Source organism: Marmota monax, unplaced genomic scaffold (genome assembly GCF_021218885.2).
Source record: "Marmota monax isolate L192 unplaced genomic scaffold, Marmota_monax_Labrador192_F-V1.1 WCK01_AAM20220418_F8-fsc00066, whole genome shotgun sequence".
NCBI classification, from domain to species: domain Eukaryota; kingdom Metazoa; phylum Chordata; class Mammalia; order Rodentia; family Sciuridae; genus Marmota; species Marmota monax.
In genome coordinates this window covers 458,083-473,673 of record NW_026692805.1, presented here as the reverse complement: position 1 = coordinate 473,673, position 15,591 = coordinate 458,083, and the positions used below count along the sequence as shown (strand labels likewise).

Sequence of the window (15,591 nt, the reverse complement as noted above, 5' to 3'; positions counted from 1 at the left end):
GACTGTGGGGTTTTTATTTCTATTTTAGTACCAAATAATAGGAAGCATCATATCAATAATTACTACCAGGCTTGATTACTGGTTTGTACTATAATGAAAACCTGTTTCCTTTTCTACAATTTATAAAGGGCCTTCCTTTATTTTATCTTACCCAGTGATCTTTCCAGTAAACCAGCATGTTACCTTGCGATTATCCCACTTTGACATATTAGAGAGAATTGTTTCTTGTTGAGGATTCTCTCAAGATCATGCAATAGATTTTTTAGAATAAAAAAGTTTAGAAATAAGCATGGGATTTAGGACAGTTTCTAGAGATAAGTATAGTGATTATATAAACTAGAGAAAGGGTTGAGTAAATGAAAAGATGGGAGAATGAGATCAGCAAAAAACAAACTTTACCTGGAGCATTGACCTTTGCTCACATAACTACAAATTTGGCTCAAAAGCTCTGCAGCAGTTAGTTTAATTTTTTTTTTTTTTTTTTTACAATTTACTTTTTGAGATTATAACATAAAAACAGTTACTGCTTAGGAGAACAAGTATTCAGAGATCTTCTAGCTCTGAACCTGTGCTGCTCTATTTTATCATCTTTTTATTTTTTTATACATTCTTTTTTTATTGGTTGTTTAAAACATTACAAAGCTCTTGACATATCATATTTCATACATTTGATTCAAGTGGGTTATGAACTCCCATTTTTACCCCATGTACAGATTGCAGAATCACATCAGTTATACATCCCCGTTTTTACATATTGCCATACTAGTGACTGTTGTATTCTGCTATCTTTCCTGTCCTCTACTATCCCCCCTCCCCTCCCCTCCCATCTTCTCTCTCTACCCCATCTACTGTAATTCATTTCTCTCCCTTGATTTTTTTTCCCTTTCCCCCTCACATCCTCTTATATGTAATTTTGTATAACCATGAGGGTCTCCTTCCAATTCCATGCAATTTCCCTTTCCCTCCCACCTCTCGTCCCTGTTTAATGTTAATCTTTTTCTCATGCTCTTCCTCCCTGCTCTGTTTTTAGTTGCTCTCCTTATATCAAAGAAGACATTTGGCATTTGTTTTTTAGGGATTGGCTAGCTTCACTTAGTATAATCTGCTCTAATGCCATCCATTTCCCTGCAAATTCTATGATTTTGTCATTTTTTAATGCAGAGTAACACTCCATTGTGTATAAATGCCACATTTTTTTTATCCATTCGTCTATTGAAGGGCATCTAGGTTGGTTCCACAGTCTTGCTATTGTGAATTGTGCTGCTATGAACATCGAAGTAGCAGTGTCCCTGTAGCATGCTCTTTTTAGGTCTTTAGGGAATAGATCGAGAAGGGGAATAGCTGGGTCAAATGGTGGTTCCATTCCCAGCTTTCCAAGAAATCTCCATACTGCTTTCCAAATTGGCTGCACCAATTTGCAGTCCCACCAGGATTGTACAAGTGTACCCTTTTCCCCATATCCTCGCCAGCACTTGTTGTTGTTTGACTTCATAATGGCTGCCAATCTTACTGGAGTGAGATGGTATCTTAGGGTGGTTTTGATTTGCATTTCTCTGACTGCTAGAGATGGTGAGCATTTTTTCATGTACTTGTTGATTGATTGTATATCCTCCTCTGAGAAGTGTCTGTTCAGGTCCTTGGCACATTTGTTGATTGGGTTATTTGTTTTCTTATTGCTTAATTTTTTTGAGTTCTTTGTATACTCTGGATATTGGGGCTCTATCTGAAGTGTGAGGAGCAAAGATTTGTTCCCAGGATGTAGGCTCCCTATTTACCTCTCTTATTGTTTCTCTTGCTGAGAAAAAACTTTTTAGTTTGAGTAAGTCCCATTTGTTGATTCTTGTTTTTAACTCTTGTGCTATGGGTGTCCTATTAAGGAATTTGGAGCTTGACCCCACAATATGTAGATCGGAGCCAACTTTTTCTTCTATCAGACGCAGAGTCTCTGATTTGATATCAAGCTCCTTGATCCATTTTGAGTTAACTTTTGTGCATGGTGAGAGAAAGGGATTCAGTTTCATTTTGTTGCATATGGATTTCCAGTTTTCCCAGCACCATTTGTTGAAGATGCTATCCTTCCTCCATTGCATGCTCTTAGCCCCTTTATCAAATATAAGATAGTTGTAATTTTGTGGATTGGTTTCTGTGTCCTCTATTCTGTACCATTGGTCCACCCACCTGTTTTGGTACCAGTACCATGCTGTTTTTGTTACTATTGCTCTGTAGTACAGTTTTAAATCTGGTATCGCTATACCTCCTGATTCACACTTCTTGCTTAGAATTGCTTTTGCTATTCTGGGTCTTTTGTTTTTCCATATGAATTTCATGATTGCTTTCTCTATTTCTACAAAAATGCCGTTGGGATTTTGATTGGCATTGCATTGAACTTTTTGCAGAGAACTTTTGCAGAGAACTTTTGGTAATATCGCCATTTTGATGATGTTAGTTCTGCCTATCCATGAACAGGGTATATTTTTCCATCTTCTAAGATCTTCTTCTATTTCTCTCTTTAGGGTTCTGTAGTTTTCATTGTATAAGTCTTTCACCTCTTTTGTTAGGTTGATTCCCAAGTATTTTATTTTTTTTGAAGATATTGTGAATGGAGTGGTTGTCCTCATTTCCATTTCAGAGGATTTGTCGCTGATATACAGGAATGCCTTTGATTTATGCATGTTGATTTTATATCCTGCCACTTTGCTGAATTCATTTATTAGCTCTAATAGTTTCTTTGTAGAGCCTTTTGGGTCTGCTAGGTATAGAATCATGTCACCTGCAAATAGTGATAATTTAAGTTCTTCTTTTCCTATCTTAATGCCTTTAATTTCTTTTGTCTGTCTAATTGCTCTGGCCAGTATATCGAGAACTGTATTGAATAGAAGTGGTGAGAGAGGGCATCCCTGTCTTCTTCCAGATTTTAGAGGGAATGCCTTCAGTTTTTCTCCATTTAGAATGATGCTAGCCTGAGGCTTAGCATATATAGCTTTTACAATGTTGAGGTAAGTTCCTGTTATCCCTAGTTTTTCTAGTGTTTTGAACATAAAGGAATGCTGTACTTTGTCGAATGCTTTTTCTGCATCTATCGGGATGATCATATGGTTCTTATCTTTAAGTCTACTGATGTGGTGAATAACGTTTATTGATTTCCATATATTGAACCAGCCTTGCATCCCAGGGATGAATCCTACTTGATCATGGTGCACGATCTTTTTGATATGTTTTTGTATCCGATTTGCCAGAAGTTTATTGAGGATTTTTGCATCTAAATTCATTAGAGATATTGCTCTGTAGTTTTCTTTCTTTGAAGTGTCTTTATCTGGTTTGGGAATCAGGGTGATATTGGCCTCATAGAATGAATTTGGAAGTTCTCCCTTTTTTTCTAGCTCCTGAAATAGATTGTAGAGTATTGGTATTAGTTCTTCTTTAAAGTTCTTGTAAAACTCTGCTGTATATCCATCTGGTCCTGGGCTTTTCTTGGTTGGTAGTCTTTTGATGGCTTCTTCTATTTCCTCACTTGATACTGGTCTGTTTAGGTTGTTTATATCATCCTGACTCAATCTGGGTAGTTCATATGTCTTAAGGAATTTATCGATGCCTTCACTATCTTCTATTTTATTAGAGTATAGGGTTTCAAAATAATTTCTAATTATCTTCTGTATTTCTGAATTGTCTGTTGTGATGTTGCCTTTTTCATCCTGTAAGCTAGTAATTTGGGTTCTCTCTCTTCTTCTCTTTGTTAGCGTGGCTAGTGGTTTATCAATCTTATTTATTTTTTCAAAGAACCAACTTTTAGTTTTGTCAATTTTTTCGATTATTTCTTTTGTTTCGATTTCATTGATTTCAGCTCTAATTTTAATTATTTCTTGCCTTCTACTGTATTTGCTGCTGATTTGTTCTTCTTTTTCTAAGGCTTCGAGGTGTAGTGTGAGGTCATTTATTTGTTGGCTTTTCCTTCTTTTAAGGAATGAACTCCATGAAATGAATTTTCCTCTTAGTACTGCTTTCATAGTGTCCCAGAGATTTCGATATGTTGTGTCTGAGTTTTCATTTACCTCTAAGAATTTTTTAATTTCCTCTTTGATGTCTTCTGTAACCCTTTTTTCATTCAGTAGCATATTGTTTAATCTCCATGTGATGTAGGATTTTTCCTTTCTCATTTTATTATTGATTTCCAATTTCATTCCATTATGATCAGATAAAATGCATGGTAGTATCTCTACGCCTTTGTAATTGCTAAGATTTGCCCTGTGACATAATATATGGTCTATTTTTGAGAAGGATCCATGTGCTTCTGAGAAGAAAGTGTATCCACTTGATGTTGGGTGATATATTCTGTATACATCAATTAAGTCTAAATTATTAATTGTATTATTGAGCTCTATGGTTTCTTTATTCAACTTTTGTTTGGAAGATCTGTCCAGTGGTGAGAGAGGTGTGTTAAAATCTCCCATAATTATTGTGTTGTGGTCTATTTGACTCTTGAACCTGAGAAGAGTTTGTTTGATGAACATAGCTGTACCATTGTTTGGGGCATATATATTAATGATCATCAAGTCTTGTTGGTGTATGGTTCCCTTGAGCAGTATGTAGTGTCCTTGTTTATCCCTTTTGTTTAACTTTGGCTTGAAGTCTATTTTATTTGATACAAGTATGGACACCCCTGATTGCTTCCAGGGTCCGTATGAGTGATATGATTTTTCCCAACCTTTCACCTTCAGTCTGTGTATGTCTTTTCCTATCAGATGAGTCTCCTGTAGGCAGCATATTGTTGGATCTTTTTTTAAAATCCATTCTACTAGCCTATGTCTTTTGATTGGTGCATTTAAACCATTAACATTTAGGGTTACTATTGAGATATGGTTTATATTTCCAGCCATATTTGATTATGTATGTTACTTAACATGATTTGTTTTTCCTCTATGATTAGTTTTTCCTTTACCTATCTCCCGCTGTTGGTTTTCATTGTTATTTTCCATTTCCTCTTCCTGTAATGTTTTGCCAAGGATGTTTTGAAGAGCTGGTTTTCTAGCTGCAAATTCTTTTAACTTTTGTTTATCGTGGGAGATTTTTATTTCATCTTCAATCCTGAAGCTTAATTTCGCTGGATACATGATTCTTGGTTGGAACCCTTTTTCTTTCAGCATTTGAAATATGTTGTTCCAGGATCTTCTAGCTTTCAGAGTCTGTGTTGAAAGATCAGCTGTTATCCTGATTGGTTTACCCCTAAATGTAATCTGCTTCTTCTCTCTTGTGGCTTTTAAGATTCTCTCCTTATTCTGTATGTTGGGCATCTTCATTATTATGTGTCTTGGTGTGGATCTCTTATGATTTTGTACATTCGGTGTCCTGTAGGCTTCTAGTATTTGGATTTCTTTTGCTCATTCTCTTGGTTTGGACCTCTATACCCTCTTGTATCCCAGTAACTCTTAGGTTTGGTTTCTTTATGTTATCCCATAATTCTTGGATGTTCTGCTTATGATTTCTTAACATTCTCGCTGAGCTGTCTATGTTCTTTTCAAGTTGAAAAACTTTGTCTTCGTTGTCTGAAGTTCTATCTTGTAAGTGTTCTTCTCTGCTGGTAATACTCTCATTTGGGTTTTTAATTTGGTTTATTGTTTCCTGCATTTCTAGGATTTCCGTTTGTTTTTTATATCCTCTATCTCCCTATAGAGTTGATCTTTTGCTTCTTGGATTTGTTTATGTAATTCATTGTCAAAGTGATCTTTCATTGTCTGAATTTGCTGTATAATGTCTTCCTTGAGACTTCAGATCATCTTAAGCATGTATATCCTGAACTCTTTGTCTGACATTACATCAGCTACAGATATTACCTCATCTAATGTTGAATTGACCTGTATTGTTTGTGGTCCTTTCTTTACTTGTCTTTTCATACTGCTTATGATTCTTTCTAGCTTTGTGAAACTGTTGTGTTAATGTTTCTCCCCTTATATATTTGTATTGTTCTTGTATAGCTCCAAAATCCCTCTTTTGTGGAGAAAGACAATGTTAACATTTCCCAATATCAACAGTACATCATCTAAGCACAAGTTTTCATTATTAATACATATATAGTTAGATTCTAAGTCTATAGATATTGGTTTTAATTATTACTTAAGAATATATTCATTGGTTTCATAAAAGGCATACCATATCTGGTGGCATATAGAAAACTTAATTTCAGATGAAGGAAGTTATATTTAATGGGAAAGGAGTGAGGGTATGAGGTTAAACTAACTTGGCACCTTTGGAGAACTCTAACCAATAGACTGGTAATTTATCGAGGAATGTATAGACTCAACCTCCTATCTGTATTTAGATAGTTACCCTATGTATAGATAGCAAAAGTTAGGAGATTGAAAGTGGGATAGAGAGAATATGAATGAAAAAAAAGAAAAAAAAATAACAAGGAAGAAAAGAGAAATAAGAGAGAAGGAAAAGGAAAGTAAGATAGAAATAAAGAAAAAATGGGGGGAAGGTGGGGTATATGCAATTCCTCTATATTATATTACTTTGGTAATTTGGTTGTTCATGCACAGTTCTTGGTTTCACATATGTTGAAGTTGTGGAAGAGAGAGAAGAAAAGAGAGAAAGAAAGAGAAAAAAAGTCTCTCAGAACACTGTTTTCCTTGCTTCTTCCAGTAGGTGGTGGTGTCTATTCCTAGCTTGAGCCTCTGTATTCAGGGTGGTGGGTATAGCCAGTGTGAAAGGAAATGAGCTTCCACCTGTATCTTCCATACTCTAGTCTCTGAGGTAGAAACCAGGTGCCTGTACAGTTGTTGTTTTGCGTTGATAGCTACAATCCCCAAAAGCTTGTGGGAAATATTTTGAGTTATCGCAGCTAAGGGTGGGGGAGTTGGAAGCGGGTACCTGGATCAGCTGCAGAACCGTGCTGGTAGCCACACCCCCTTTGATGGGTTTTAAGGGTTGATGGGCTTCCTCCGGACTAGCACACGGGGTGGGGCCGGGCTTCCTTCTCCCATCTGGCTTGGCACCCGGCTTCCTCCTCCGGTCTGGCTTTGTGCCCGGCTTCCTCCTCTGGTCCGGCTTGGCGCCAGGCTGCTTCCTCTTCCGGTCTGGCTTGGCTGGCGCCAGGCTGCTTCCTCCTCCGGTCTGGCTTGGCTGGCGCCGGGCTGCTTCCTCCTCCGGTCTGGCTTGGCTGGCGCCGGGCTGCTTCCACTCCAGTATATTTTTGTTGAATTATTTAGAGAAGGTTTTGGGTTTTTTACATTCACAGTCCTGCCACCCCTTCAGTGCTGGTGGTGGTCTGTTACCGCATACTCATAACTCTTCCACCCAGTTCACCGCGCAAATGTCCATGTCTACTTGCTACCACCTCAACACGCCGCTCAGCGCCTCTGTCACTTTCCTTATCATCTTTTTAGATTTGGCTCAGTTTCCAGTAGCAGTCTTTAAATTTCCACCTGGTCACAGTCTGCTTCTAGGTCTGATAGTTATAACCCTTTGTCAGGTTCTTGGGTTCCATAGACCTTTATCAGTAGTACAAAAAGGCAGTTTTCAGAAGGCATTATAAAGCATTTTATTTTTAGTAGCTGAAATGTCAGTATTGGAAACATCTTTTAAAAAAATAAGATGACACAATGGAATATTATTCAGTGTTAAAAGAGAATAAAATCATGGCATTTGCAGGTAAATGGATGGAGTTGGAGAATATAATGCTAAGTGAAGTAAGCCAATCCCAAAAAACCAAATGCCAAATGTTTTCTCTGATATAAGGAGGCTGATTCATAACGGGGATTGATGGGGGGAGCATGGGAGGAAAAGATGAACTCTAGTTATGGCAAAGGGGAGGGAGAGGCAGAGAGGGGATGTGCGAGTAGGAAAGGCAGTGGAATGAGATGGACTTCATTACCCTAAGTACGTGTATGGAGACATAAATGGTGTGACTCTACATTGTGTACAACCAGAAACATGAAAAAATGTGTTCTATATGTGTAATATGAATTGAATTGCATTCTGCTGTCATATTATAACAAATTAGACTAATTTTTAAGAAAAGAAAAAAATAAGATGATTTCTAACAAATTAAGAGATTCAGTTTTCTATAAAGAGTAATTTTTGGACAAATAAACCAGTTAATTTGAGCATGTCCCTAATGGTTCTTTGTCTTGTACATTTCTAAGTGATTGGTTTCTAGCTCCCTAAGTTTTCAGCTGAACTTTAGAAATGCTTTACCAGACAAATAGTTTCTCAATGAATACTTTGCTGCTGTACAGCATGGAAAAAGATAGGGGAGGTTGTAGCAATAACAGAGAAAAGTATTTATACTTGAATCCATGCAGGTGAAAATGGCTAAGCCAGAATGTAGATGAGGCAGGCCAAACCAGACAATTCCAAGATTCACAATCATGCTGAAATCCAAATGCAGCCATCCCTTTCACCAAAAAACAAAAACCTAATAGATCAGGAGCAGTTTGGCTTGGGGGTCAGGCACGTGTGCCCTCTGATAGTTTGCTCCCCAGCTTCCTACTCTGGCTGGTGATGTGTTCCTTTTGAGGAGTTGACTTCATTCATAGCATGCAAGCATGCTTGGGGTTGAGATGAAGATGCAGTGCATATGGGCTTTTCCAGTTTGCCTCTGAATATTTAGTGTGTTGTGCTGATGTGAAGAAGAGTGAGGAAGAGAACCGTATGTTTGTACAGGTGTGGAAAGTGTGGGGGTGTGTACCAAACTGTTAGTAACAGTTATCTCTGGGTGCAGGAATGCGTAGGGCTTGATAGGAGCAGGCACTACCTTATATACTTCTCAGGGACACCACTGTGTAGAATACAGTGCAGATGGTCCTCCCATGATTTGTTTAATGGGGCAAGTTTGGGGTGTGCTTTTTTTTTTTAATGGATCTGGATAAACTGCCTGACTTTTTTTGGCAAAGATTCAAAGAGCACCTATTAAGTTCACAATTTTTAAACTAGGCTTTGCCCACTGAGATAGTAACAGCTAGCTCCATGACCAGGAAGCAGACTTGAGAATTCCTTGATCTTGGGTAGTATGAAGCCACTAGCTCTTGACTCCCTGTCAGTCATGAAGGGATTGAAAGTACTTGTTATGTGTATGTCAGAATTGATTGAAAAGAATCAAGTGTTCTTATGCAAGGGGTAATATTGTTATTTAAAAAATTTGGAGGTGCTCATTTCTGCCCCTCCACAGTCTCTGCATTCTGATCCACTTAGAGAAGCACACAGGCAGTGCTTAATGTCTCCCATTTGGCACAGAAAGTTAAGTGACCCACTATGATAAAATATTAACTGAAGGTCTATGACTACTTCTTGAGTGTTACAAGTGCAGTATTTTTAATCACATGAGCACCACTTTCCTGAATTGTCTGTTACTAAATATTTTATCTTATTGTCACCATCATATAAAATCTTTGAGCAGAAAATGAATACTGTAGAATAGTTAAACCCATTTATAAGCTGCAATGGAAAATCAGCTTAAAGTGTCATATATCAAAGTTCTTTCAGTGAGTTTTGCAGAATGTAACAATAATTTAAATGAATTTTGCTGGTGGAATACAGTGAAAGAAAAATCTTTGAAATCTAAATTATTCAGATAACTAAATTCTTAATCCTAAAATTTAATTCTCTTAATTCTGTCTATAGTGTCAAATTAAGACTTTCTATTAGTCATGAAATTAAGAAGCTTCTTAGTCTTTTTTCAGATTATTTTAAGAAAGGTTTTCCAGTGATTAATGACTCTTCTAACTGAACAGCAAGAGTGCTTAAAAGCAACCTTTAATGTGTCGATTAAAGATTTGATTTCTAGAATATTCTGTCTGTATTTTCATACCTCTGTTCAGTCTTGATAACTGTGAGGCAAACTCTAATTAACAGAAACATGACCTGCTCCTTGTTCTTTGGAAATTTGACCAAATTAATTTTTTAATTAAAAGTTCTGCTAATATTTGAAATTTGAGAAAGTAGGACATATATATTATTTTGTCTTTGTGTCCTTATCATCAAAGACAGATCATACTGATTTTACTCTATAAACAACTACATTGAAAATTTTTAATGAGATTTTTTAAAAAGGAAGTAGGAAAGATGCCAGAATTTTTTAAAATTCTAGATTACTGAGGAAGTGTAATATTGAAGATTCATTTATAGATGTGTTTGTGTGACTTTGACAGCAGCTAAGAAAGATATGCTCTTGATTTTCTTATAACCAGAACACTCATTCTGGGAACTTCTACTTGATTTACAGTTGATCAACTGACTCCTAAGTAAGTTGATTGGAGTAGTTCAAAGAACAACTGCCTGGGCTGATGTCCCGTCCTCCAAATTAGCAGTGAGCAGCAGGGGCAGGCAGTGGTGGGCAGGTGTAGCGCCTCTGTGAGCCCAAGCTGAGTCTGTAGTCATCCCAGTGTGAACCCCTCTTGAGTCAGGTATAAATACACCTGTGCAGCATGAGTATGGACACCAGCCATTATTGACCCTGTATGGTCTGAAATCATCAGTGTGTTTCCTGTTCTATGGTTTATTTTGTTTTTATTTTAGATGCTCTTAATAAATTTTAACATCAAGTTGAGGTTGCTGATGAGCTAGTAGAGTCAGGCCAAAGTAAATAACTAGGGGAGACAAAAAGGAAGAGGTAGGTGGTCTTGTCCGGCATCCTGGAAAGCCCGGCTGGAGAAAGTCCCAAGGAAATGGCAAAGTACATTATTATAGTCAGCTACTTCACCACTGACTAAAAGACCCAGCCAGAACAAATATAGAGGAGGAAAGGTGTATTTAGGGGCTCACCATTTCAGAGGTCTCAGTCCATAGTGGCTGGCTGCATTCCTCAGGGCACAAGGTGAGGCAGGACATCATGTCAGAAGAGTGTGACAAAGGGAAGAACTCATATTATGATCAGGCAGCAGAGAGAGACTCCATTCACCAGATACAAAATATATACCCCAACACCATGCCCCCAGTGTTGCACCTCCTCCAGCCATACCCTCCCAGTCTTCAGCTCCCACTCAGTCAATCCCTGTTGGGGAATTAATTCACTGATTGGGTTAAAGCTCTCTCTCACAACCCAATCATTTCTTTTCTGAATCTTCTTGCACTGTCTCACATGTGAGCTGTGGGGGACACCTCACATCCAAACCATAACAGACATAGAGACAAGGTGACTCTAAGCTGACATCAAACATAGACAGGAGTCCTACTTGAGAAAGTGTCAGTGGGTCTTTCCTTTGACTTGGCTCAAACATTTCAGATGGAGGGTTGCTAGTGAATAGCCTATTTTGGTTTTATTTCTCCCGGTTTAAAGAAATGGCCACCTAATTTATCTCTCAGAAGAGTAGAGTTTCCTTGAAGCCTGAATTTCATGCATTATAAATAAACCATGTATCTGAGGTGGTCTAGGCCACAAAGAACAGTAGACTGACAGGAGATGATTGATTGCTGTGCCTGGCCATGACCCTTGGAAATGATATAATCTTGGTCACAGAGACTGTTGTTTCTTTTTGGGATCTGAAAATGGAGAATAGGAAGAGGTTTCTAGGGTAGGAAAAAGTTTTGTGCTAACCTGTCCCTGGGTTGCATTAATACATGAGGTCAGAGGCTATGCCTTGGGAATCCTCCCCCAGTGGAGCCTCCTTGGGTCCTAGGCATTTACCTCTCTGTGGTGGGTACATATCATACCCATTGCATGAGGGTACTTCCCCACCTATCCCCATCTCCATCACCCTGCTTTGTGTAGTCTAATGTCTTGTACATAGTAGGAGCTCAATACATTTTTATTGAATAAGGATTTTACAAATTCTTTGGAAGATATTCTTGTCCTTTCTTTGATGATGGTGAGTTTCTGAGCACCCCCATTATCTTAGCTTAGGAGTAGGTATCAGAGGTGTCTGATTCTTCAGACCTCTTTTCTGTGGCTGATACCTTTAATTACATTTTTATTCATGATGAATATTTCTCATTTTTATTAATGCTTTTTTTTTTGCAGGGGTCTTGCCCCTCAGAATAAACCAGAATTGCAGAAGGTGATGGAAAAGAGAAAACGAGACCAAGTAATCAAGCAGAAGGAAGAAGAAGCACAAAAGAAGAAATCTGACCTGGAAATAGAACTTTTAAAACGGCAGCAGAAGTTGGAGCAGGTAAGAGTGATTGGGGGAAAGCATTCTTTCTCATTTCTGAGAAATAAGGATGTTGGAGCAAGCAGAATCTCCCAGATGTATCAGATACAAACATTGTTGCCTTGAAAGAAAAGAAACAAAATGTCAGCAGATGGCGTATATTACACTCCAGGCAGAGACAGGAATTCTATTGAAGACCTAAAAGAAATGCTCAAGGCAAAGGCAAATCAGAGAAATATCGCTGAATTCACAGAGTACTGGAGTAATTTAATGCAGCTCAGCCTCACTTGGACTCCAGGGCAACTGCGTGTTCTTCTAGGGATTTTGTTTTCTTGGCTTTAACTTTTTCATTCCTGTCTTCTCTTGCTGTCGTTGATAGTAACAACCAGTTGGGTGCTGCCTCTGCAGAATCAGTCCTTCCTCCCTCTCTCCCTCCCTTGCTTTCCTTCTTTCTATTGGGGGAAATTTCTTCTATTGAGAGAATTTCTTCCATTGGAATGAGAAGAGTGGCTTGAAAGCCTCTCAGTTTGTAAATAATTTTCCTGGTTTTGAATTTCATTTAGCTTGAACTTGAGAAGCAGAAATTGCAAGAAGAGCAAGAAAATGCCCCGGAGTTTGTGAAGGTGAAAGGCAATCTCAGGAGAACAGGCCAAGAGGTGGCCCAAGCCCAGGAGTCCTAGGCGGAGGCTGTCTGGAGACCTGGTGTGTCTTGCCATCACCACAAGAGCTGTGTCTAGGTGCCTCCTCTGCATTTGTCTCAGGGCCAGAGCCCCTGGAGAGAATTTCAGCCAGCCAAGAATTTTGACTATGACAAGGATTTGATTTGATTTTACTACATTCTGGATGGATAAATTATCTATGAAAATTGTAGTTCCCATTCGCCAAATGAAGGACATTGACCAGCACGTAAGTTGGAATAATGGACCTGTGTTCAGAGACTTAAAGCAAAAAAAAAAAAAAAAAAAAGGAAGAGGACACTGGAAAAAAATTTTGAGAGCTGCACTACTTGGTTTTTCTTCCAATCTGAGTTCAGTGGAGCAAATATTATTTTCTTTGAAGAGCTAAAGAAAATGTGTTTATTTCTTCTTTTGGTTATCTATAAGATAATTTAGATTACATAGAAGTGCATTTAATTGGTTACATCCAATATTTGTAAATTCTACTTTGAGAATTCAAAATTTTCTTGTCTAATATATACTTTCACCCATGTTAGAATTAACAGTGGAGAATGTTAATGTTGAGCACAGCTATTAACCATTGTTGGCACCAAAATTCAGAAATAGATTAAGAAGGTATAAAAACATGTAAAGATTCATGTTGGTCTGTTTTAATTCCTTTCAGTTCTATGCTTTGTGGAGGTATCCACTTTCCAGAAGATATTTCATGTACATTTATTGCTTTGATAGCCAGCATGTTTTCAGTTCAGTTTTATTTTTAAATTTCTTGCTGAGATAGTTCTTTCAGGAAAAGAAAAAAATCCTCATTCCTTTGGAAAACAGAAATAGTCTGTATAGCCCAGCTTTAGTGTCAAAAGTAAAGAGTACAAAAATATTAATTTCTCTTGAGCACAGTGCAGGGAAAGTTCCCATCAGGGGCTGGATGGTGAGGCCTTCTTTAGGTATTTTAATGTGAAACAAGTATCAATTGATCTCAAGGAGGCTTTTGGTTTGTACATTTTGAATATTAGTAGAATCCAAGCTTTGAAAACTTTTTGATTAATGATTGTGTATTTCTTTACTCTTTTTTTTTTTCTTATGAAGGAAAACTTTTACCACTCTCTCAGTGTGATGCTGTTGGTAAGGATAATGTTGACGACTACTGTATTGCATCTCTCAGGAGAAACTGAGGTGCAGGGAGAAGGGACTCAGTTTCCTTATGTTAACTAGCATGTTATTCAGAGACATCGAAGTTGCAAATAATAGCAAATTCTCATGCAAAGTTAATTTTATACTGCTGACATGGAAGAATTCTTGTGGATTTAGTCTGTTCTTCATAGACTTTCTACATCAAAGGCTTTTATACTTCCTTTACAACTCATAGAAAGTTGAATTCAGAGCTTTGGAATCCTTAACTAGCAAGTAGACATTAGCTTTCTGTGGGAGATGCTTTAGTTTTAGTAATCAACAGGCCCACATTCAGTCCCAATGTGAACAAACTAAAATTAAATAAATGATACTGCTAGTTAGAGAAATATATTAGCTGTTTACACCTGAAATGGATTATTTGTCTCATCAGCAAATATTATTTAAATATGACATGCTGAGGTTGCTCTAAAATAGTTTGCTGTTGAAGATTAGAATGGTGACAGTTTTCTTATCATTCTTCCCTTTGAGAGAAGAAAGTGAGGTAAGTGATCATCTTGAAAGAACATTCCTTATTGCACATTGATTAGAGTTCTTGCTCTGTGTTTGTGGACTCATGGTGTGTGATCTGTAAAGTGAAGATTCAGGACTGGCTCCTATCTTTATCTAATAGGATTTTGATCTTGAGATCTGTTCCTTGAAGCAGTTTTGCCACTTGACAAAAATCTCAAGGGCTGGAAGGACCAATTCTGTTCCTAGAACTTCCTTAGGATTCATTCAACACTGGGAAAAAGTTAATTAAAAAAGCATTTTCCTTCTAATTGCACTAAGATCTGCAGAATTGATTGTAGCTATACTACAAGGTCTGACCTAAAGAGGAGTTGTAAATGGTGTAGAGTGATGGGTGTGGCTCATGGTGTAGAGTGATGGGTGTGGCTCAGTAGCAGAGTATATAGGAAAGGAAGCTTTGACATCATCCAGTCACCTGGGCCCACAAGCTGTGTTTAAAAGGTGGTCAGTCTCTCCTGTACCTAGCACTATAAACTGAGGACTCATGAACATCTGAACAGTTTTGTGCTTGGAGCCACCATTTGACAAAAATGGCTCCATTTTTCCATTCCGTGGTTTTCTTAAAATAGTTCAGTGTTTTATAGTCTCTTAATAGTAAAGTAGTGTTGCTTTCTAAGCTATAACAGCTGACTTTATTCTTCTACTCTGAACAATCTTGCCTTGTTTGAGTGTATATAATATATATAAAGGGAGCCTTAATGGATTTGTTTTCATAATTTAATATTTTTTGTATTTGCTCTTGTATAATTGTTTTTAATGGAAAGTATTACAGAATTGAGGGTGGAAATCTTAGAACCAAAGTTATTCTTAATAAAAATCACCACGTGCTTGGACCATGCAGCTGTGTTTGTCTGATCTGTTTAAGGTGAGTGTCCAGAACGGGATGCGGCTATGTTCAATTCAGAGATCAGAAGGTAGTTCCAGGGTCTCCCTTGGTGACCATGGTCTTTGACAGCCTTCCCTGCAAATGTCCTATCATCTGCATTTATATAGGCTGGGAATTTGTATGTCAAATAAGTTCATGCTAAGATGTTAATGGCTCTCTATATACCCTTTACAGAGAGTATATGGCACTAGAGCAGCAGGTACAAAGTCCTGCAAGGAAAGATTGAGCATTTTAGGTAGCTTGACAGGACCAA

At 37.7% G+C, this 15,591-nt stretch overlaps 1 protein-coding gene across 4 annotated transcripts in view; it reads left to right on the top strand.

Moving 5' to 3' along the window:
• The window catches only part of Fam107b (family with sequence similarity 107 member B), a 197,640-nt gene extending 182,350 nt beyond the window's left edge, over positions 1 to 15,290 (top strand). For all 4 annotated transcript variants that reach the window (XM_046448358.1, XM_046448360.2, XM_058580514.1 and 1 more), the window contains 2 exons: positions 11,951 to 12,101; positions 12,644 to 15,290. In XM_046448358.1, the coding sequence (XP_046304314.1) occupies positions 11,951 to 12,101; positions 12,644 to 12,760 (268 nt within the window). In that variant the 3' untranslated portion in view covers positions 12,761 to 15,290. The remainder of the gene's footprint in view (positions 1 to 11,950; positions 12,102 to 12,643) is intronic.
• The last annotated feature ends 301 nt before the right edge of the window (positions 15,291 to 15,591 follow it).